Consider the following 24,925-nt stretch of genomic DNA (forward strand, 5'->3'; position numbering starts at 1 on the left):
AAAATATATCACACCTCAGATGTCGCTATTGAAAATTATTTCTTGTTCATACTTATAAATACGCCACCGCATTATTTAAAAACAATCAATCGGATTTCGATGGAAAAATGGGCCAATATAGAGTTTAACATACATTCAAAACAGTCTCTATTAATTTTAATAAATGGTTATTTATATTTATTTATTTATAAATATAATTTAACCAAACTTAACCTACTAGCGAGCGTAGGTTACCTTGACTAATTAACAGGAGTGTTTTGATTATTTAAATAATAAATAATTGCAATAATTACTGAATTTATCAAAAAATTACAGTGTTAATTAGTCAAGGTTAGCGAGTGTAGGTTAAGTTTGGTTAAAATAAATAAATATAAATAACCATTTATTATAATTAATAAAGAGACTGTTCATGAAATCCGATTGACTACTTTGTTTTTAAATAAAGCTGTAGCTGCGGTGGTGTTAATACGTAAGTACCTAAATTCAGAGGCTGGATGTGTGTACAGTGTGGCAAGAACACCATACTTAAAAATTTATATTTATAAACGACTGTAAATAAATCACATTGTTTAAAAAATTATGAATCTGTATTGGCCTAAATTAATTTTTATCAGATATACGTATATAAATCTAGTTGTGTCAACGGGTCTGTTAATCTATCACCTAAAAATACTCAACCGATTAAGCTGGAATTTTTTAAGATTATACTTGCAAAGAACATAGAACTCACTGTATCAAATTAGAGGCAGTTTTAATGTAATAAGTATCTGATAATGTTTTTTGACAAAATTCAACTTTAATATGGCCATACCGTTGGTTAGATCGAATTCAGAAAACAACTGGAATATTGAAATTAGATTTTCTACATAAAAGGTCGGTTTTTCTTCTAATGGCTCAACCAAAGCAAGCCATTTCTACTCTTAGTGTATATGAAATAAATGCTACTACTGGACCTGTACCTGCCTCCAGTTACTTAAGTAAAACGCATAAAAAAAACAAACAAATAAATAAATAAATGCAAAATATCTTTCTAATTAAAAAAAATAATAATTTAAGAAATTTTTTAATGTATCTTCTGAACTGAAGGTTGCAAGTGTTATATCCAGTACCAGAAAGAGTTCATTTAAAAAAATATTTTATAAAAGAAAAATAATAACTATTATATGTAAATTGATTTATCTCTCTAGCTACATGAAATTATAAAATTATTATCCAACAGGGTTCCCCGAGTGTACAAGATGTTGGTCCAACTTAAAGGATTAATTCAGGACAACCAAATACGAGTTTATAAAAATATTCATGTATACCACTATTTCTCCATTTTCCTTCTTTTAATGACAATTTGAGTTTTCATAGTAAAAATTAATATCTTGAGAACAGATAAAAGATATTTAATGAAATTCCATGTGTATGGGAAAAAATTGAAGGAAATGAAGACTAATTTACTTATTTTAAAGAATTACACCACAACATGTAGTTGTTTAGAGTTAACAGGAAAATAATATTAAAAAGAGTAATGCAGGTACATTAAAAGGTAATGCAGCAAACATAAAATGATTAAAGAATTTTTTTAAATTTATTTACTGCAGAATATTTAATGTCTACCAATAAATAATTAGCAGAAACTGTAATAATGAAATGCAATACAAATAAGTTAAAACTATTAAATATGTTGAAATATTGTTGCATTCATTACAATTAATAAGTAACCAAAGAAAATGAGAACTTATTTAACAAATAATTTAATAATACTGCAGAAAGTTAAGACAAGCAAACCATTAATTTCTCATCAAGATAGAAGTATCTTATCACAGTCTTCAGAAATCAAAACAAAAATAATAAATCAACAATATCAAGCGCTATTTTATATCAGAATTATAATGAAGCAAGCAATAAATCAGCAACATGTCTATCGTGCAAATATTTAGAAATACAATATAATATGTCATAATTAAGAAAAACACATTCACATAATTGATCAGAATGTTCAACACTACAATTATCCAAATCGGCTTCATATTTCTTAGGGTCATACGATTTAATAATTTTATTTGTTATAATTAATCTGTCCAAAGCATTTATTAAATGTCTTTTACTTAAATCGATCTTACATTTCTTTATTTTCATAATAATTATATCATAATAAATTGGAAATAAATCTTTAATTTGTTCATCATTGTAAACACAAAAATTATCAGAATCTGATATTAGATTCATCTCATATTTATACAATTTACAACAAAATTTAAAAAACGATAAATTTTCTACAATATTTATAGATTGCATCTTATTTAATTCAATATTACAATCATTAATAAATACAGAACAACCTAATTTTAAATTAATATATCTATTATATAACTCTCCAGGAAGAACTAAAAGTAAATGTTTTATATATTGTATTTTACCAGAATAAAAACCATTTAACACATTGTGACATGTTATATTCCCATAACTATTTCTTGCAGTAACATCAGCATTACAATGTATAATTAGCACATTGATAATGTCTGGTGAAATAGCGAAGTCAAGTAGTGTACTCGCCTCAGAATCTGACAAATTAACATAACGTTTACCTAAAACTGCTTTGATCAATTTAACTCTTTTTTTGTCACTTAGGTACATCAAGTTTCTTCTATCGACATCATCCAGATCGCTTATATATAAACCATTACGAAATATATTTTCATAACAAATATTTGGGCAATATTTACATATATTAAAAATCAGTGGCTTTCTTTCTTTACTAAATTCTTATAATCGGAAATAAGCAAAAAGTCAAGTTCTGTATACAAATGAAATATTTCATATAAAAATGATGCACGTTTATCAGTCAGAGTAAAATGTTCTTTACAATATAAAATTCAATAATAATTTCAACACATGATTCAACTTTCATAGCATAAATGTAAAGTGCTTCACTCTGATAAAGATTTGCCAAATATTTATGAATCCTTATTCCATTATCTAATAGTAAAATCAGAACTTCCTGGTTTTCATCATTTTTTTAAAAAAATGCATGGGAAAAAGCTGTACGACCGTCTTCATCAACAGCATCTACATGTGCGCCACTTTCAATTAATGTAGATATAATTTCTGTTTTAATACTTTTTTCACCGTATAATATAGCATACATTATTGGCGTTAAACCTTTGCTATCACAAATATTTACATCAGCACCTTTCTGAATCACAAAATTCACATGCTCTTTATTATAATTAACATTTTTTAATATATATAATAAAAGTGTATTATTATTTTCATTATGTGTGTATGTCAACACAATTATCAATAAGTGTTTGTATTATTTCTTTAAACATATGAGAATGAAGAGCATGTTTCAACGGTGTTAATCCGTTATTATCGATTACGTTAACATCAGCTCCTTGTTCTATGAGTTTAATAATGATATCGATATCACATTCATACTTTATAGCGTAAATTAGAGGTGAATATCCTTTGTTATCAGTTGCATTCACATTGTCTACATTGGCCCCACTATATAACATATTATAAATAATATTTTTATTCACATTTAATTCTATTGCATACATTAAAAATGTTTGACCACATACATCTCTTATTTTATCCTTGTTTATAGAAACACGGATAAAATAAGTAATAAGTTCAGCCATAAATTTATCATTGCTTTTCTTCACAACTTCTATGTTGAACCAAAACTGATCGTAACCATTACTTATTTTACTAATATCAGCTCCTTTATTAAGAAGTAAATCAACTAAATCTTTATTACAATACATAACAGCATAATATAAACTTGTTCTGCCATATATATCCATTGCATTTACATTGGCTTTAGCATTAATCAATCTTCCGATATTCTCATTATTGTTATTTTTAATAGCATACATTAAAGGAGTAATTCCATCAGAATCACATTTATTAACGTCTGCACCTACATTTATCAATTTATTTTTTATTTCTACTTTATCGCATGTAATAATGGTGTTAATCCATGTCCATCAATGGCATTAACATCTGCACCGTTATCAATAAGTGCTGATATAATTTCCTTATATTTATTATTTTTTAAAGCTACTAATAATGGTTTAGTACCATCATTTTCATCACCATTAACGTTTAACGTTTCATCATCATATGCACCATTATGAATAATTTCTGTAATACAATCAGCACAACAGTTATTACGTAGTGCCAAATATAGAAGACGATTACATATTCTATGCACTGTATCTAAAGGGAATCAATAATCATGAAGTATATTTAAAAATTGTCCAATTCTAGTAGTTTTAGATACTACGTTAGTTAACAAAGTATCATTTATCGAAAAAAAACATCGCGTAATCATCGGTACGTAGTCTTCTCTTTATAAGTTGTAACCACAAATCTTCATCTGCATTCAATGGTAATTTCGTTAAAGGTATTTCATGGGAATCATTTTGGGCATTTATATTTGCACCTGAATCTATCAATAATCTAATAACTTCAATATCGTCACCACTACAAAAATTACTTACTGTTATATGTAATATTGTATTTCTTACATCGTCACATATTTCATTAACATTTGCACCCATTTCTAATATTTCCTTTACGAAATTTACATTTCTTTTACTCTTTATAGATTGTAATAATGGTGAAACATGTCTTACATCTCTATCGTTAATACTTCCACCTCTGTCAATCAATCGTCTTATCATTTTGATATCCATACCAAGCCTTATAGCAGCAGTAATAATTGATGGTAAATTATTGGTTATATCAAAAATATTTTTAACATCAAAATAATCCAATAAAATAATCAACATTTCTTTACTTTTTGTCTTATAAAATAAATAATGTAATTTAAAATTTGTCATTATCCTTTTGATTTCATCTGTGTTCCGTTCCAATATTTCAACAACTTTATCCACACATCATCAACAATTCCTTCAACAATATTATCGTAACACATCTTTATGTTATCTTTTGTAGGACTTTGAAACATCTTTAATATTCTTTTGATAACATTTAAAACTTCTTTACTTCTGATTTGAATTCACCAGAGAATTTTGAATCTGAAAAATTAAATTGAATATTTTTAATGTAAATTTATGCTGCACATGATTTATAGGCAAAATTGTTTATTATGAAACAATATTTAAATCTTTTTTTCTTTATATATGGGAAAATCCACATTGATACAATTAAATTACAAAAACAAAATAAATAATCTTAGGTAATAGTACAAAATAAATCATTCACATCGCAAAACTTTTGACAAAATTAAACCAACAGAATATAAATTAATTATAAATATTGAATTAATCGCAATGTTTAATTTAGCGATTATCCTTTTACTTTATTATATTTTTACCACTATGGCAAAGAAATAGGGAGTGCATCCCTCAGGGTAGATGGGAATGGCAATTGAAACCAAGCTCTGTGGGTGTCCAGGGCGCCAGTCTCTCTGGAAAATTGGGAAGGAAGAGCAAAGCAAGCTATACAGCCTTGGGGGTAACTCTACATTTCATTAAGTTCAATACATGCCTACATGCTTATTTAAATAAAAATGCCATTTAAAAACTGAAATTTTTTATTTATTGAATAATTTTTAACAGTTTTTAATAATTACTGATTAAAATATATTTTTTTTGAATTTTTTAAACTTTTTTCATATATCATGTATATATTATCATTATAATTTGACATGTATATATTTTTTGTGTTTGCGCATACCTTTTTTCCTATAATCTGATTGAAATAAATCGTGTTGCAATCAACACAGCTGCTTTTCGCGATTGTACCATAATGATGGAAAAAATGTTTAGACCCAAAAAATCGGTCTGAAAAATGATAAAATAAATTTTTCGCCAGCTGGTAAGTAGGGACAATAAAAATCTTGATATTCTATATGTGTGCATCACATTAGGTGATGTTTTATAGTATTCTGTAGGACAGGTAATGTGAGTTTCTGCACAAGATATGTAGCACCATTAATAAAATTATCAAAAATCAACACATCTTGTCTTAATCCTTTCGGACCCAATATACTTTGTACATAATGCATTGGTAGGAACAGTAGGAATCTTATAATTCTGTTTACATGAAGTTTGGCAGCCTCTTGCAAGGTTGAACAACTAAATTTCTTCATAATACTCGTAACACTGTTGATACGTGATTAGTAATCAATGTATCGACGGCATGAGTGAAGTGTAGGAGATTATTCAATCCTATGTGTGGTTTCCAATGTTGCCGTCTCAGAAAGTGGTTTTTTTATCTTGTGGGCTTTGAAGACTTTACATAGATGTAAATGACTCTAGGTTAAACAATTTAATCTTCTGATTCAACTTAAGAGCAATATAAACTTGTCCTTTTGCAAATAGTTTTTTCTCTAAATGTACTACAGCTCTATTTAATATTATATTTTGCAATTTGTGCACTTTTACAGTCAAACTTAAAATTAAAGGTAACATACATAATTCTACATCTTGCTATACTTTAATAGATTGAAACGTTGTACTTCCTGGTGTAACAGGTACAAACCACCTTCATCTTTCATTTTTGTACCTATTGGTTCGTCATTGAATTTTATTAACACAGCTTTTGGTAACTCATCAATTTCCAGTTGGTCCCTTGGTAGGGCAGGCCATTTGAATTTCTTCATAATTCCTATAGCGCTGTTAAATAAACCATCAGAACTCAACATATTACGCTGGAACATAACTCTTGAACCCTCTACCGATTGTTCATTATGCAACAATGTTGCATTAATGTTGGATATGCATTCCCAATGTTGCAGTTTCTTGTGAATCATCAACAGCGTTTTAATCAGACACAGAAAATTATAAAATAATAATTTAAAAAAAATTGAACAGATATCAAAATGCGCTAAAATAAAGAAATAATTTTGTCCAAATATTTAAGTAATTCCTTAGACACTTTTTTGAATTGGTGCCAAAATACATGATCATGCTTATGTGGTACTTGAATGGACTTACAGATTACATACCGGTATATATATAGACATAATAATTACAAACAGAAGCAATCAAAGCCCATAAATATGAATTCCAGAGATGGAATATCAGTATTGGTTTTTATGACGTATATATACGAGTATAGCATTATAGAACAAATTTATATTATATGTTGAAATTAATTTTGTAGAAGCAGGTGCAGATTCAAAAAAGGAATTAAGTATTTGGAAGAAATTATTTCTTACTTTTTAACACATTTTGATAACGGTTTCATTAAAAAAAAAAAAAAAAATTATTTTTATACTGTAATTGAATTAATAACCAATGGCAGGAAAGTATAAAAACTTTGTTGTCGCTTTTTTTATTTATAATTATCTATCATAAAATCGGACAAGAATATGCTTATTTTCTACACTGAGCACTTACGGTTAGAATAATGTAATATTAACAGGTTAGCCTGAACATGAAATTGTAGTTAATAGATGTGAAACTGCTTACACTGCCATCTTTTAAAGGATTAATGTTAGTTACGCACATTATACTACAACAACAGTAATAATTTAAATAACGATATTAAAATTTCAGTAAGTTTTATTTTATTAGTGGATACTAAAAATAACTACAAACCAATTTATGCTAAAGGAAATCATAAAATATCATACTTGGATGTTCCAATAACATTGCTAATAATGCACTGATAAATAGTTATATATACTTTCTTTTAACTTTTCTTACTAGCATACAAGTTTTTGTATCTCTGTTTCAAACCATGCAGTAACAGTTCTAAACACGCAATTATATACCTTTAAAAAAATATATATAAATAATATGTGAAATTATGTTTAAGTTTATATAAGATCACCGTATTACTTATTTTAAATAACATATATTTACTAAAAAACAAATTTCAAGATGTTGAATTAAAATATTTAGCTATTGGCTTTTGGATCAGCTGGTCTCTATTCAATCCCCTTCATAATCTAACTCTTCTCATCATCATTTTCCTCGTTAATATGTACATTAACATGTATGAGGTAATAATTAAAAAAAAAAAATTATTGTATATTTTCAATTCAATCAAAGAGGTGTGGCAATATTGCCTCAATATTTGTGCAACTAACGAATGCCATTTAATGGGCTTTTACATCGAGTTTCTTTTTTCAAAATTCAAACACAATGTCTTCACATTACCTGTGATAATTTAGCCAACTATTCGCACACAGCTATATATATATATATATATATGCAGTACAATATTAAAGATGGTCTATTCATATAATTGATGAAGCCATACCCTTGACAAAAGTTTAACATTAGTTTCAAGCGTTCATTTAATTGTTGTCAGTAGAGTCTGAAAATGTTTTTGCAATACTTACCCAAAAATTCAAAATATATAACTTATTTTAATCAAAATTAATAAATGTGGACAATATAGTTTTGGACATTTGTGTTAAACAGGAGGGTGCTTATGTTCTACTGTACTATATATATATATATATGTGTGTCACTGTTCTATTCTTTTGTTCTGTTATTGCTGTTTTATTTTCTTTCCAGATCATCATTGTTTAAATCATGGCTAGTAATTTAAGCAACGACCAACATAAGTTGATAATCAAACAATACTGGAAAACAGAGAATGCTGAACAGGTTCAACAGAAATGGGCAGAATTCGATACACCTCCTCCAAGCAGACTATATCAATTCACAAATGTGTGTTAAATTTGATAGAACTAGGTCCATCTGTAATATGCTGAAGAGTGACAGTCAGTGCTACTACCTAAGAAAATGAAATATTAGTTGCTCAGGCATTTACTCAAAGCCCAAAGAAAACTAAAAAGAGAGCTTCTGTTAAGTTAAACATTTCCTATAGATCTCTGGTTCATCTAATGCAACATTTAGGTTTGCAAATGTATCAGTCAAGAATTACTTCATGGATTAACAGTAGATGATCCAGATCACCGTTTACAATTCTGCAAAATACTTTTGAATAAAGAAAAACAAGATGATGGCATCATACGAAAAATTTGTTGTTCTGATGAAGTGAATTTTAACCCGTCAGGTGCTGTTAACAGGCATAACTACGACTACTACTCAACAGATAACCCCCATGTAATGATTGAAAAATAACCGACTCCAGCTGAGGTTACAATTTATGCATGCCTTTAATGTGAAGGAGTCATTGGTTTGTTTTTTCCATACAACTGTTACCCAAGTCATTATCTTAACATGCTGAGGGACACTATATTCAACAATTACAGCTACAGCAGGATAATGAACAGTTCTATTACCAGCAAGATGGAGCTCCTCCCTGCAATGCTTTAACAGTGAATTGGTTTCTTAACAACTAATTACCCAATAGGTGGATAGGTTGATGAGGGCCACTTAAATGGCTTTCACGATCACCAGAACTTATTCCAAAGGACTTTTTCTTTTGGGGTGATATCAAAATAAAGTATTTACAAGAAAACCATGACATGACATGTGTCAATTCATAAGAGAGAGATGCATGCCAAGAAACTGATAACAGCAATCTCTATGTCAAAGTGTGCTAGAGTATAGAAACAAGATTACAGGAATGGGTAAATGCTAAACGCTGGCAATTTGAGTACTTAAGAGATTGCTGCACTTAATTCTATGTCTCAATTGAACTAATTAACTTCATTACAGTTTCTCTGTCATCCTTACTGTGACTTCATAAAGCTATTGTTTTTCATAATTAAACCTGCATACCTACTTTTGCACCCCTCTGTATATAGTTTTATAAAAAATTACACTAAAATTACGAGCAAGTTCCAAAAACTAAAAAAAACAATGATACCATGCACATAAGTAAATAAAAACTGTACGGTTGCTGGGAAGTAAACAAAAGATGCTTTTTGTTTAAGAGTGAATTTTAAAAGTAAATAAATATATAATCTTAAATTTGATCGCAACATAATATATATTATGTCAGTATAAGATAAAATAAATCATAAATATTAAATATAAAAAAAAATTATAAGGTTAACAAATTAATGTTACAGTAAATATGCTAAATGTAAAAAATTACTACAAAATATATCGCACTTCAGATGTTACTATTGAAAATCATTTCTTGTTCATACTTATAAATATGCTGAACGGGATGCAGATTTGTTATTTTTTTGTAATTAATAGTAAAAATGTCTGAATAAAAGAAAATTAAATTCAAAAACTGGACGAGTGTACAGCATGACAAGAACACCATACTTAAAAATCTATATTTATAGGCAACTGTAAATAAATCACATTGTGAAAAAATTTATGAATCTGTATTCCTAAATTAATTTTTATCGGATATACGTATGCAAATCTAGTAGTGTCTATGGGTTCTGTTAATCTTTCACATAAAAACTACTCAACTGATTAAGCTGAAATTTTTTATGAACACATTTTTTTTATACTTGCAAAGAACATAGAACTCACCATATCAAATTAGATGCCATTTTAATGACTTGCATAACCGATTATGTTCTTTGATGAAATTCAATTTGAATATGGCCATATAGTTGGGTTAGATAAATTCAGAAAATGCTTCGAGTACTAAGACTGCATTTTCTACATAAAAGATCTCTGTCTTTTAATGGCTCAACCAACACAAGTACTTTACATTCTTAGTGCATATGCAACACGACTGGACATGAACCTGCCTCTGGTAACTTGACTGAAAAGCATAAAAAAAATATAGGTACTTATGTATTAACGCCACCGCAGCTACAGCTTTATTTAAAAACAAAGTAGTCAATCGGATTTCGGTGGAAAATGAACAGTCTCTTTATTAATTTTAATAAATGGTTATTTATGTTTATTTATTTTATAAATATACCATTTTTCAAATATAACCAAACTTAACCTATGCTCGCTAACCTTGACTAATTAACACCGAAACTTTTTGAATATTTATTTAATAAATTCAGTAATTATTGCAATTATTTATTATTTAAATAATCAAAACACTCCTAATTAGTCAAGGTTAGCAAGCGAAGCGAGCGTAGGTTAAGTTTGGTTAAATTATATTTATAAAATAAATAAATATCAATTACCATTTGTTAAAATTAATAAAGAGACTGTTTTGAATCTATGTTAAACTCTATATCGGCCCATTTTCCACCGAAATCCGATATTTTATATATATATATATACAAAATATCTTTCTAATTTAAAAAAAATTTTAAACTAATAATTTATGAAATTTTTAAATGCATCTTCTGAACTGAAGGTTGCAAGTGTTACACCCAGCAACAAAAAGAGTACATTTTAAAAAAATGTTATAAAAGAAAAATAATAATTAATAATCATATTTTAATAAAATATTGTAACTGTTGTATGTAAATTGAAATATCCCTCTAGCTACATGAAATCACAAAATCATTATCCAGATGGGTTCCCCAGATGTACAAGGAGATGTAGGTCCAACTTAAGGGACTGATTCAGGACATCCAAATATATAAAAATATTCATGAAAACAACTATCGCTCTCCATTTTCCTTCTTTTAATGACATTTGAATTTTGGCAATAAGAATGTCTTGAGAAAAGATAAAAGATAATATTTAATGAAATTTATATGTATATACCCAACATCTCCAAATTTCTGTCCTATTTATTACTAATTAATAAACATTACTGAAGAAAGTGAAAAAATTAAAGAAATGAAGAGTAATTTACTTACTATAAGAAATTACATCACAAAATGTAGTTGTTGAGAGTTAACATAAAAAAAGTAATGCAGGAAAAAGTTAAAAAGAGTAACACAGGAACGTTAAAAGGTAATAGAGGAAAGATATAATGATTAAAGAATTATTTTTTTATTTACTTACTACAGACTGTTTAATGTCTACTGATAAATAATTACCAGAAATGTAATTATAATATTAAAATGTAATATAAATACATTGAAACTTGAATCCATTACAATTAATAATTCCAAAGAAAACGAGAAGATATTTAACAAATAATTTATTAATATTGCATAAAGTTAGATAAACTATTAGTTGTATGAGACTATACATCAATACAGTAGTATTCAAAACCAAATCATGAATCAAAACCAAAAAAATAATTCTATAATATAAGGCATTACTCAAATTGTATTCATAATGGAATAATTGTTTTGTATCAAAATTATAATGATACAAGCAATAAATTAACAATTTGTTTTTCATACAAATATTTAGAAATACTGATATGTCACAATTAAGAAAATTACATTCATATAACTTTTCAGAACGTTGCAACAATTATTTAAACCGGTTTCAATATTTCTTAGGATCATGTGAATTAATAATTCTATTTGAAATTATACATCTCCAGAATACAAATAAAAATATTGGAAATTAATCTCTATAAATAATTAATTAATCTCTATAAAGCGTTTATTAAATGATTTTTACTTAAATAGATCTTACATTTCTTTATTTTCATTATGATATCATAATAACTTGGAAATAATTGTTTAATTCGCTCATTACTGTAAATACAAAATATTATCTGATTCTGATTTTAGTTTCATCTCATATTCAAATAATTTACAACAAAATTAAAAAAAAAAAAAAGATTATCTCACATTTATAGATTGAATCTCATTTAATTCAACATTACAATCATTAATAAAATCAGTATAACCCAATTTTACTTGTGTGTATCTATCCAACTCTTCAGGAAGAACTAAACGTAAATGTTTCATAAATGGAATATATGCACTAAAAAAGGGGCACTATTTTTTAACACTTTTTCACATGTTAGTTCTCAACTATTATTTCTTGCAGTAACATCAGCATTACCTACATATATAATTAACACATTGATAAGTTCTGAATAAACAGCGAAATGATTAAGTGTATTCCACTAAGAATCTTCCAATTTTACATAACAATTTTCTAAAACTGCTTTTATCAATTTAACTGTTTTCTTCTCATCTGAAATGTACATCAATATTTTTTGATGGACATCATCCAAATCGTTTATATCTGAGCTGCTACAAAATAATTTTTTTCAATATACATCTCCAGAATACAAGTAAAAATATTGGAAATCAGTGACTTCTCTATCTTTACTACATTCTTATGATCAAAGATAAGCAAAAAGGTAAGTATGACATGAAAATGAAATACTCTAGAAAAAATAAAACATGCTATTCACTCTTCTCAATATCTTTGTTATAACATAAAAGGTTAATACAATTTCAACACTCGTACTATGATTTATAGCATAAATTAAAGGTGTTCCCACAAGAATTCCTAAATATTTATGAATACTTGCACCATCACCAAATAGTAAAAACTCAATTTCCTCATCATAAGTCTTTTTTAAAAAATGCATGGCATAAAGCTGTATGACAATCTTTATCAATAGAGTCTTTACCAAAGAGTGGAAGAAATGAGACAACTTAACTCCAAATGGGAAAAATATTATTCATGAGCCCTTAGTTGAACCCCAAAAAAATATTTTTACCTCACTCCATATCAAGCTAGATCTAATGAAAAGCAATGAAGAAGGATAGTCCCAGATTTTTGTACATTATGCAGAAATTCTCGGATGTAAATGAAGGAAAAATTAAAGAATATTTGTTGGTCCATAAACAGGAGAGTTGGTATGTATACATAGTTGGATGATATATTTAACTCAATGTTAAATAATGTAGAAAGCGCAGCTTGGGCTTCACTTAAAGACGTTTGCAAAACTTTTCTCGGCAATCAAAATTCGACTATTACCACGATATTCTTACAAACATCTTACTTCATACAGAGCTATAGTATGTAATATGTCTTTTACACACATCTGGATTCTTTCCCGGACGACGTAGGTGACGAACACGGTTATCGTTTACTGTTGGACATTAATTCGGGATGTGCTTGAGGCTATTTATAAAAAAAAACAACGGCGTAATCATTCTAACGTAGGTATGGCCAAACAAAATTATAAATTGTTGAGATTTTAACTATATTTTACCTAATTTTTTTTGAACCGTATTTTATTTAAAACTAAGGATAGAAAAATTTTATTTACAGATCTGTAATGTACGCAAAAATTCAATTCGAGATTGTGAGAAACATTAAAAAAAATGTTTTTTCGTCTATCAGTGTTAATTACAATTCACTAAACTACATTTTTTTTTTGTAGTGCTTCGTATCAAATTATAGGTTATAATAAACATAATATAATAAACTGTATTCTAAATCTTAATTGCCATTCTACATTGAATAAAATAACAGTGGTAACATTAAATGAAAATACTTACACAACTAAAAAAGAAAACTTCTCTAATTCGTTTACAAGTTGTTATGTACTTCATAGTTGCGAACCACATGCATCGTTAATACAAAAGACTCGATGGAACGTTACTAGCGTATGAGATGGCCAACAAGTTTATTAGTAAATTACGTCTTTCAAATAAGTAAAATAAATACAAAGGATAAAGTTGTGCGTGCAAACAGCTGAAATCTAATTGTAAAGCACATAAAAATACCTTGTATAAACCATTGCATGCAACACAGTTTTCAATTTTGAGATATTCCGTGTAAATATTCTTTGGGTTCATATCAATTCAAGTCCAATATTCAACAGAGAAGCTGTTAAATATTGTATAAAAAACTAATTTCTTCATGCAGAAGTAGCCTATTGTACCATAGGCTCCACCAAGAATATTTAATTTATTTATAAATATTGTCAGTGCAGAAGTACATAATGTAACTACACGTATTTGCTCACCAGTTGGGATCATTGAAAAAGTAAAAATTCAGTAGTGGTATCTTCACTCGTATTTTATTAGTGAAATACTTGTTTTCATTTTATTGTTTTGGTAGTTTTCAACAATTAATTCAAAATGAATAGATGACGAATAATGGTAGAGCATGCTGAAAAACTATAAAAGTATTCATATTTATTTCAAATTACGTTTTTCGCATTATTTGCTTAAGTTGTAGGTTAACTTTTTTTATAATGTTTTGCATTAATATTTATGATTCTTTTATGAAGTTTTATTTCATAAAATGTTTATTAATTTTGTTGAATAGTTAGTTAATTCATTCATGAATCTGTATACTTTTCTTTAATTCCTATACAGATAAAATTTTTCTGGTTTGTAACTATAACTATTTTAACTGAATTGAGTTTTTTAATGGTTCAAACTTCATTTTAATTATTTGAATTAATCTTAACGTATGCTACGGGGCCTTTTAATTTCGATTTAAGTTTAAAAACCATTTTTTGTTGCATAACCTAATTTATTTGTTTTTATGATAACAGTTTTGAATATGTGACTGAATCAACACTCTGTCCAGTTCTATTCTTTTTGTTGTATTGAATTGTTCATTGTACTTTTTTTAAAATTATTGGTGTTATATTTTTTTCTGCCTGGTAATTTCAGCTAATTAGGTGGACTATATAACTTCTATATTAGTTAATAACCTTTAATAGCAGTTTAGTTTTAGAGTACCTTTATTTCAGATCTGTTTAATAAAATTTTCAGGTGCTCTAAAAGCAGATAAAGAAGGTAATGCAAATTAGTAGAAAACAACTGATAATGACATTTTTGATTGGAAAAGCATGATGATTTCAATAAATAAAATAAAATTCAACCATCTGGAAATTTACTTCCCCAAGTAAGTACCACCAATCTCTTGTAATTCATATTTGGGTAAGCCTACTTTAACTGTTTTAAAATATTAATGGATTTTTTAATGATATTTCTAGATGGTCCGCATGACTTGATGTGAGTGAGTTAGTATTTACTGCTCTTTGTATATGTCATGACTGTGTTATTTACCTTTATTGTAATAATTGCCCTGTGACTAAATTTTATATTTTTAAATCATCTAAAGCTTCCACTGCTCTTAAATATTTATGTACATTTAGTTTTGTTTTTATTATTTTTTTTTGTGTTTAGTAGCGTCTTTTGGTTGTTGGCCTTAGCTTACATAAAAAAAAATTCTTTCTTATGAAAAACACATTTAAAATCTTCATTATTATAAAATTTTACCGGCTTTCTAAGAAGTTACTAACATGGTTGATTTTATTACAGGTTATACTACAAAAAAACATTTTGGGGATGGTATATAAAGTGTAACTTTTTATGATATGGATGATGAAAGACTTATTGAACAATGTTTGGCTTCAAATAACGTAGCAACAGAATGCCAAGTTGTAGACGTCAATGGAACTGCAAATTCAGGTAAAAACTAATTCAGTCACCATAACATTACTTTCTTTCACTTATTTCAATCATTATCTCAGTTCCAATGATAATTTCAAAATTTTTCTGTTGGTGGTGAGTCCTGCTCTTTTCAGCACCTTTGGCTCCAAATTGAATACATTTAAAAAATTTTAAATAGAGTATTTATATTAATAACTATAATACAAAATAGAATTCATTTGAAAAGATTTACACCTTTTAGTTAAGTTTGTAACTTATCCACGGCATGAAAGTGACTAACTGATCATTGCCTTACTTTTATGATATAACAGCCAACCGGTGGGGTAATATCCAGTCTAATTTCTAGCTCTTTCAGCATTCTGATTGGGCACTACCAACTACTGCCATCTGCCTCTACATTTAGAGCTCTACATTTAGTTGCTGTCTACTCAGCAGTAATGATATTTTTCTCTTTTCAAAAATATCAATATGCATTTTCTTTGCATAAAAGAAAATGCATGGGCTGCCTTTACTTCTCCAGGATCTCTGCATTTGTACAGTTTGAATAACCATCAATTGAGTTGTCATGTGAGCTTTAATAGAAGTAAGATATTGATATAATATCTTTACATAACGGAACATGTCATTACATAGGTATGCTTGTGTGAGCACTAGCTCATATTGTTGATATTGTAAAGAATAAACACAGAAAAAAATGTTATGAGTATTCATGAAAAGTGTTGGAGACATGAGAATGGAGAGTTCCAGTTACATTGTCTTTTCTAATTCATTGTTCATTTTGTTTCAAATAAAATTGTCTGTAATAACGTTGATGATGATGAGCAACCACTGTGCTGTGGTGATACAACTTTCAATATCTCATCTTTGGAAATGACACCAAGCAGGGATGAAACAAATGTGGATATAAATACCCCAATGAAATTAATAATTTCACCTCTTCATTTGTCACTTTATCCACCCATCTGATTTTTTAACATTCTCCTATAGCACCACATTCAAAAGCTTCTAATCTTTTCTTCTCAGGTACTCTGATCATCCAAGTTTCACTTCCATATAAAGCGATGCTCCAAAGATGTACTTTTAAAAATCTTTTCCTGACATTTAAATTAATTTTTGATGTAAACAAATTATATTTCTTACTGAAGGCTCGTTTAGATTGTGCTATTTGGCATTTTATATCGCTCCTGCTTCGTCCATCTTTAGTAATTCTACTTCTGAAATAACAAAATTCTTCTACCTCCATAATCTTTTCTCCTCCTATTTTCACATTCAGCGGTCCATCTTTGTTATTTCTACTACATTTCATTACTTTTGTTTTGTTCTTGTTTATTTTCATGCGATAGTTCTTGCGTAGGACTTCATCTATGCCGTTCATTGTTTCTTCTAAATCCTTTTTACTCTCGGCTAAAATTACTATATCATCAGCAAATCGTAGCATCTTTATCTTTTCACCTTGTACTGTTACTCCGAATCTAAATTGTTCTTTAACATCATTAACTGCTAGTTCCATGTAAAGATTAAAAAGTAACGGAGATAGGGAACATCATTGTCGGACTCCCTTTCTTAACATTTTTAATGAATCTTTAGTGGAATATCTAATGAGGTTATCAGTAGCACTGATACGTGAATGAAAGAATGATGCAGAATTATCATAATTAGTTTAATTCTCCCACTTCACTTAAATCCTATAAATTATTATAAGCTTAGTAAATGTATGTATATATATATATATACACACACACACACGAGTTTAATGTCTCTAAAACCAGGTAAATATTTAGGCATTGATAAGATCTTTTCTAAGTAAATTATATTCAGTGAACTCTTTGTCTTCTGTTATGTGTAAAAAATTTCCTTCTGCTCTGAAATTGGCAAAAATTATTCCAGTTCATAAATCAGGATCTTTAGACGTGGTTGGCAACTATCAGCCCTTTTTATTACTTTCAGTTTATTCAAAATTGCTATAAAAAGCAATTAAAATAATTTGTGGATAAGTTATATTTCTTTTGCAGATGATATTGCTCTAGTACACTTGTCTAAGGATCTTGGCAGGTCAGACTAATCTGGAATGCATTAAAAACCAAATATCTAAATTTTTCTTTATTGTCTGTTTCCAGGTTATGAGCTCCATTAATATACCATAATGTTGATTGTGCTCATATTTGATCTCAGTGTGACAGTTCAGTCATATCAAAGGTAAATTTTATTAAATTATTGGGGTGGATGATAGATGACAAATTATCAAAGAATTTGCATATACAGAGTTTGAAGAGAGAAATTGTTTGTAGCATTAAAAAATGTTATAAATTTTTTCCAGTAAATGTTTTTCGTCATATTTACTTTGCGTCTCATTCATTCGAAATTAAATCATGGATTGGATTGCTGGGGGTCAACCTATCTCAGTGATCTTCATCTGATTATAATTTTGCAGAAATTTATTTTACAGGTAATGTGTGGTGTGAATAATAGAACATTCTTTCCCTGTTTTTCTTTTTTTAGAAAATGTTCCATTAGATCTCTTTCTTTATAAGATGCTTCTAATCTTTGACAATGGAAGTGATAATTCCAGGGTGGGGATAACTAAGGGTGAAAGCTATTCAGATTTTTACATGAAATATTACTGTTCCAAGGCTTTACTGTATGTTGTTTAAAATAATTTTATTTTTGTAACACCTAAGTTTTTAATTGCCTTCCTGGTAATGTAAGAAGTACGTGTAACATGAATCAGTTTAAATTTAACTTAAAGGAATGGATTTTGTGCTTGGCAATCGTTGAGGTGGAAGCACTGTGTATTCAGTGGTGATTTAATCTAAATGTAAGATTTGCTAATTTTAATATGATCTTAATATATTTATATTCATACCTGGTTGGTGACAATAGTGTGTGCTTAGGTGTGCATGTGAGAGAAAAAAATAACTGAAGAAAACTGGGTGTGTGTAAGAGGTTATTATTTTTTTTAATGTGTTTCTAATTATAATTACTTCGTTTCTTTGTAGGTAATATATTTTCATATGCAACTATAGTAATATCTTTATCAAGATATTAATTTATTTACATATTAATATGATTAAAAGTGCGTGCTAAATTAATTACCTAAGTGCTTTATATTTTATATAATTCATTGTATTTTTATTACTTGTCTCCTTTGAAGTTTGATGGAACTTACCCTTTTTCATAAATATTACACACCAGTTTGTATAATCTATCAATCGCTTCCTCACGTGTACTGTGCAGTAATTCTACAGGTATTCCTTCTACTACAGGAGCCTTTCCGCCATTCAAATCTTTTAGTGCTCTCTTAAATTCAGATCTCAGTACTGTTTCTCCCCTTTCATCCTCTTTGACTTCATCCTCTTCCTCTATAACAGCATTTTCTAATTCATTTTCTCCATATAACTCTTAAATATATTCCACCCACCTATCGACTTTGCCTTTCGTTTTATAAATTGGTGTACCATCTTTGTTTAACACATTATTAAATTTTAATTTATGTACCCCAAAATTTTCCTTAACTTTCTTGTATGCTCCAACTATTTTACCAATGTTCATTTCTCTTTCCACTTCTGAACACTTTTCTTTAATCCTGTCTTCTTTCGCTAGTTTTCACTTCCTGTTTATAATATTTCTTAATTGTCTATAGTTCCTTTTACTTTCTTCATCACTAGCATTCTTGTATTTTATACGTTCATCCATCAGCTGCAATATATTGTCTGAAATTCAGGTTTTTCTACAAGTTATCTTTGTTCCGCCTAAGTTCGCTTCTGCTGATTTAAAAATTTCCTTTTCAACATTCTTCCATTCTTCTTCTATATTTTCTACTTTATCTTTGTTACTCAGACCTCTTGCGATGTCCTCCTTGAAAATCTTCTTTACCTCCTCTTCCTCAAGCGTCTCAAAATTCAACCGATTCATCTGACAGGTTTTTAAATCTACATTTCATTATCACTAAGTTATGGTTGCTAACAATATCTGCTCCAGGGTAAGTTTTGCAGTCAACAAGTTGAATGCTAAATCTTTGTTTCACCAAGATATAATCTATCTTATACCTTGCAGTATCGCCTGGCTTTTTTCATCTGTATATTCTTCTATTATGATTTTTAAACTGGGTGGTGGCAATTACTAAAGTATAGTTCGTGCAAAACTCTATAAGTTGGTCCCCTCTTTCATTCCTTTTACCCAGCCCGTATTCACCCACTATCTTTCCTGCCTTGCCTTTTCCAATGCTTGCATTCCAATCTCCAACTATTATTAAATTTTCATCCCCTTTTATGTTTTTAATTGTTTCGTCAATTACTTCGTATACACACTCTACCTCATCATCATCATGGCACGTGTAGGCATATAGACAATCCTTGTCGGTTAAGGTTTCGAGTTTATCCTTATTACAGTGATTCTATCGCTTTACATTTTGAAATACTCTACTCTCTTCCCTGTCTTCTTGTTCATTACAAAACTTACTCCTGCCTGCCCATTATTTGAGCTGAGTTAATTATTGTAAAATCAGCTGACCTGAAGTCGTTTTCCTCTTCCCACCTCACCTCACTAATTCCTACTACATCTACATTTATCCTATCCATTTCCCTATTTAAATTTTCTAACCTACCAACCTTTTTTAGACTTCTAACATTCCACACTCCAACTCGTAGAATGTTATATTGTAATTTTCTGGTGACCCCTTCCTTAGTTGTCCCCACCCAGAGATCCGAACGCAAAATTTGAACAGAAACATTGCAATTCATTGTAATCACAAACATTGCAATCATGGCATCAAAATAGCACATTGTTTTCTTGAAAAGGGGCATACACAAAATGAGGGGGACAGTGTCACAGTAGCATATTGAGCGTGTATCAAAAAATGTATCCATTTGTGTTGTAGATCAATGGTAAGCAAGAATGGCGTGTAGAAAATCTCTATATCATGTAAATGAAATGGAATAGTTCTATGACTTTTGGATACTGAGAACTGAGATATCCAACAGATTGGAGATACAGTAAAGTGGCAGAAAATAAAAGTACTTATGATTCAGTCACAAAACCCAAAGACTGTATTTTTTAAATGTAAATATAATGAAAGCAATTTCAAGGAAATTAATATTGAGTCTCAAACAAGAAAAAAATTGGAGGGGTTAGCTCATTGAAAATTGCAGGTTCTCCTCCATCAAACCTGTTTACCAATTAGTACCAAAAAATGTAAGGATCTAAAAGCTGTTTGCAAAATCATGATAATACCAATGGCAACAATCATTACTATCAAAATTGGAAACATTGTAACAATGTGGAAGTTGTCTAAAAACCAAGGTGAAGTAAAGCTTCTTACAATAATGTTTCTGTAATTTTATTTCCCTATGTATGTTTGCTTTTATTTTCCAATGTTTTTTATTGAATATCATTGTAATCCTCAAGTTTTTTTAATGTTGTAATGTGAATGTTTCACATATTGTGTGATTAGAATTATTGGTAAGAAATTACAAAACTAACTGTAGAAATTAAAAAATTCTTCTGATCATTTAGTGCAATGTATTTTTGTAATTCTTTATGTTATATTTTGTGTTCTGTATTTTTTTAAAACTTTTAAATTTTTTTGTATTTTTAGTTTCAGTTTTTACGAAGCAAGTTTCCATTTTATTTTTGTTATGTTAGTAAACACATATTAATACAGTAAAAAATTATGTGCAATGTATTGGTATTGTTAGTAATAAAAATTGTTTCTTATAATTTTTGTGTTTTTTTTTCTTCCACCCAATTTGGGTCAAAGAATTAAAAAAGCCAGGTAGTTTGTTGTGTAGTATTAATTTTATTATTAATAATTCTTCTATGATAATGTATGTGGGCAGTTATCAAATTTTAAAGTGGATTTGAAAATAAAACAGGTTATTTTGTTATTGTCTGTATTTTTTAAAGTATTTAAAAGATTTAAAAAAAAATCTTTGAAAAGCAACTATTAACAAACTTTCAGGATGGTTTTAGGGAAAATTTGTTTACCGATGCAGTAATTTCCCAATTTTTTGGAAAAATATTTTAAATTCTGTTTATAACAAATATACTTTTACTGAAAAATACTTAATTGCTATCACATTAGTGGAGCTGGTTACAGTTGGTTAAAGTCAAACCTTACCCCATCAACAAGCAGTTGAAATCAACTTCTGTGTGCCTGCTGCAATGCACATAGTGGCTAGTGATGGGATCTCTTAAATGAAAAAGTAGTAACAGTTCAATTATTGAAATATCTCAAATTACCAATTGCATCATTCCAATGATGTTCTCGCTTGGAATACTACTACTAATGTAGGTGAATACTACTAATGTTATGAAAGATGAGTGAATCATTCACACCTTTTAATTTGTCTCTTGCATGGATTTGGTAGATGAATAGGCTGAATAGTAACCACTAATATGAATTATGAGAGAATCTCAACTACTACTTTTTACCTTCGCTGAAGTAAATATTTTAATACACAATTACTAATTCCAGCAACAAGACATATATTTATTTTCTGGTGTCATCACTACATCGTCCACTATGCTATATCACCACTCCTACTATTAATTAAGAAAAAAATTTATCCATATTTAAATTCATACTCACCGTGAACTCTTATTTTATCAATTCCAGGTCTTAGGAATTAACAGATCCCCACACAATAATCATTCCTTTTTATCACTTTTATTAATTACACAAAATATATTAAATAAAATACCAGAACTATATATTGATATATTTTTTAATTGAAAAGGGAAAAATTTGATCTGCACTGCTGCATTCTTAACTACAAAAATAATTATTAATTAAGGTTTATTCAGAAAATCTGATAAATAAAGACGATTAAATCAAGTAAAAATTAAACAAAATAAGAATGTTCTCCATCACTTTCAATTGTCATTCATAACAATGTTTTAAATAGCTTGTGATCTATTTAATATTTTTAATTACTTTTATTCACAAAAATACACTTAAATTGAGGTCTTAATTTTTCTTTGTAAATTTAAAAGTTATTAACTTAATAGCAGGAAAAAAAAGGTTATAAAAGATAAATCAGTTTAAAATCCCATGAAAAATAATATTGTGTCCAGGTTTTTTTTTGAGATATTCTATTCCTACATAAATTGGTTAACTGTCCAGCCTTAGAAAAAACACCCTTTCTGAGGGCACTGATATTGCAGGTATACAGGAGTATTTTAAATTTATCTCGTATAATTCAGGTAATAATAAATTTTTTGCAATTCCCAAAATTCCAAAGAATCTTCAGTCTATTTAGGTGTGACATTTCCAAATATTGTCACCGGAATATTTAAAAATATTCCAGTTGTTCCAGGGGTCATTTTTGTTTGCACTTTACATAATTTTTCTTGACAGTTGTTAGGATTTGTTGTGTCTGAGGCTCTAAGATTTTCATCTAATGGAAGAGTATCAATGTCTATTCGCCTCAAATTAATTAAATTTGTAACCTCATCAGTTATCTGTTTTTTGACATTTTTTCCATTTTCATCTACATCAAATGTGGTTTTTTAAAACTCTTACTGGTAGCACTTTGTCAAATTTTTTCACAATTTTTTAGTTCAAAAATATTTCTTTGTTAAGTCGGGACATTTTTCTTTAATTGAAAGTAAACTTTAATTTTTCAAGTATAAACTCTGTCTTTATAAATAATATAACATTTGAATGTAAAAGTTTGGTTAGCATCCATGTATAAAAGGTAAATTTGATTAAATTATTGGGGTGGATGATAGATGACAAATTATCAAAGAATTTGCATATACAGAGTTTGAAGAGAGAAATTGTTTGTAGCATTAAAAAATGTTATAAATTTTTTCCAGTAAATGTTTTTCGTCATATTTACTTTGCTTCTCATTCATTCGAAATTAAATCATGGATTGGATTGCTGGGGGTCAACCTATCTCAGTGATCTTCATCTGATTATAATTTTGCAGAAATTTATTTTACAGGTAATGTGTGGTGTGAATAATAGAACATTCTTTCCCTGTTTTTCTTTTTTTAGAAAATGTTCCATTAGATCTCTTTCTTTATAAGATGCTTCTAATCTTTGACAATGGAAGTGATAATTCCAGGGTGGGGATAACTAAGGGTGAAAGCTATTCAGATTTTTACATGAAATATTACTGTTCCAAGGCTTTACTGTATGTTGTTTAAAATAATTTTATTTTTGTAACACCTAAGTTTTTAATTGCCTTCCTGGTAATGTAAGAAGTACGTGTAACATGAATCAGTTTAAATTTAACTTAAAGGAATGGATTTTGTGCTTGGCAATCGATGAGGTGGAAGCACTGTGTATTCAGTGGTGATTTAATCTAAATGTAAGATTTGCTAATTTTAATATGATCTTAATATATTTATATTCATACCTGGTTGGTGACAATAGTGTGTGCTTAGGTGTGCATGTGAGAGAAAAAAATAACTGAAGAAAACTGGGTGTGTGTAAGAGGTTATTATTTTTTTTAATGTGTTTCTAATTATAATTACTTCGTTTCTTTGTAGGTAATATATTTTCATATGCAACTATAGTAATATCTTTATCAAGATATTAATTTATTTACATATTAATATGATTAAAAGTGCGTGCTAAATTAATTACCTAAGTGCTTTATATTTTATATAATTCATTGTATTTTTATTACTTGTCTCCTTTGAAGTTTGATGGAACTTACCCTTTTTCATAAATATTACACACCAGTTTGTATAATCTATCAATCGCTTCCTCACGTGTACTGTGCAGTAATTCTACAGGTATTCCTTCTACTACAGGAGCCTTTCCGCCATTCAAATCTTTTAGTGCTCTCTTAAATTCAGATCTCAGT

The 24,925-nt window shown here is 28.4% G+C and overlaps 1 protein-coding gene and 1 long non-coding RNA gene across 2 annotated transcripts in view; one reads left to right on the forward strand and one right to left on the reverse strand.

Annotated features, from left to right (window-relative positions):
* Positions 1-14,656, reverse strand: part of LOC142333982 (uncharacterized) — a 32,613-nt gene extending 17,957 nt beyond the window's left edge. Inside the window, exons 1-6 of the mRNA XM_075381638.1 lie at positions 14,198-14,656; positions 10,386-10,623; positions 4,301-5,039; positions 4,078-4,215; positions 3,270-3,985; positions 3,062-3,184 (exon numbers count right to left, since the gene is read on the reverse strand). Coding sequence (XP_075237753.1) covers positions 3,062-3,184; positions 3,270-3,985; positions 4,078-4,215; positions 4,301-4,841 — 1,518 coding nt within the window. The 5' untranslated portion in view covers positions 4,842-5,039; positions 10,386-10,623; positions 14,198-14,656. The remainder of the gene's footprint in view (positions 1-3,061; positions 3,185-3,269; positions 3,986-4,077; positions 4,216-4,300; positions 5,040-10,385; positions 10,624-14,197) is intronic.
* The window catches only part of LOC142333741 (uncharacterized), a 76,149-nt gene extending 54,509 nt beyond the window's left edge, over positions 1-21,640 (forward strand). Inside the window, exons 2-4 of the long non-coding RNA XR_012758675.1 lie at positions 15,428-15,560; positions 15,980-16,129; positions 20,988-21,640. This is a non-coding gene — a long non-coding RNA (uncharacterized LOC142333741). The remainder of the gene's footprint in view (positions 1-15,427; positions 15,561-15,979; positions 16,130-20,987) is intronic.
* Positions 21,641-24,925: the final 3,285 nt, after the last annotated feature.

This window comes from Lycorma delicatula, chromosome 13 (assembly GCF_047948215.1).
Source record: "Lycorma delicatula isolate Av1 chromosome 13, ASM4794821v1, whole genome shotgun sequence".
Lineage (NCBI taxonomy): Eukaryota > Metazoa > Arthropoda > Insecta > Hemiptera > Fulgoridae > Lycorma > Lycorma delicatula.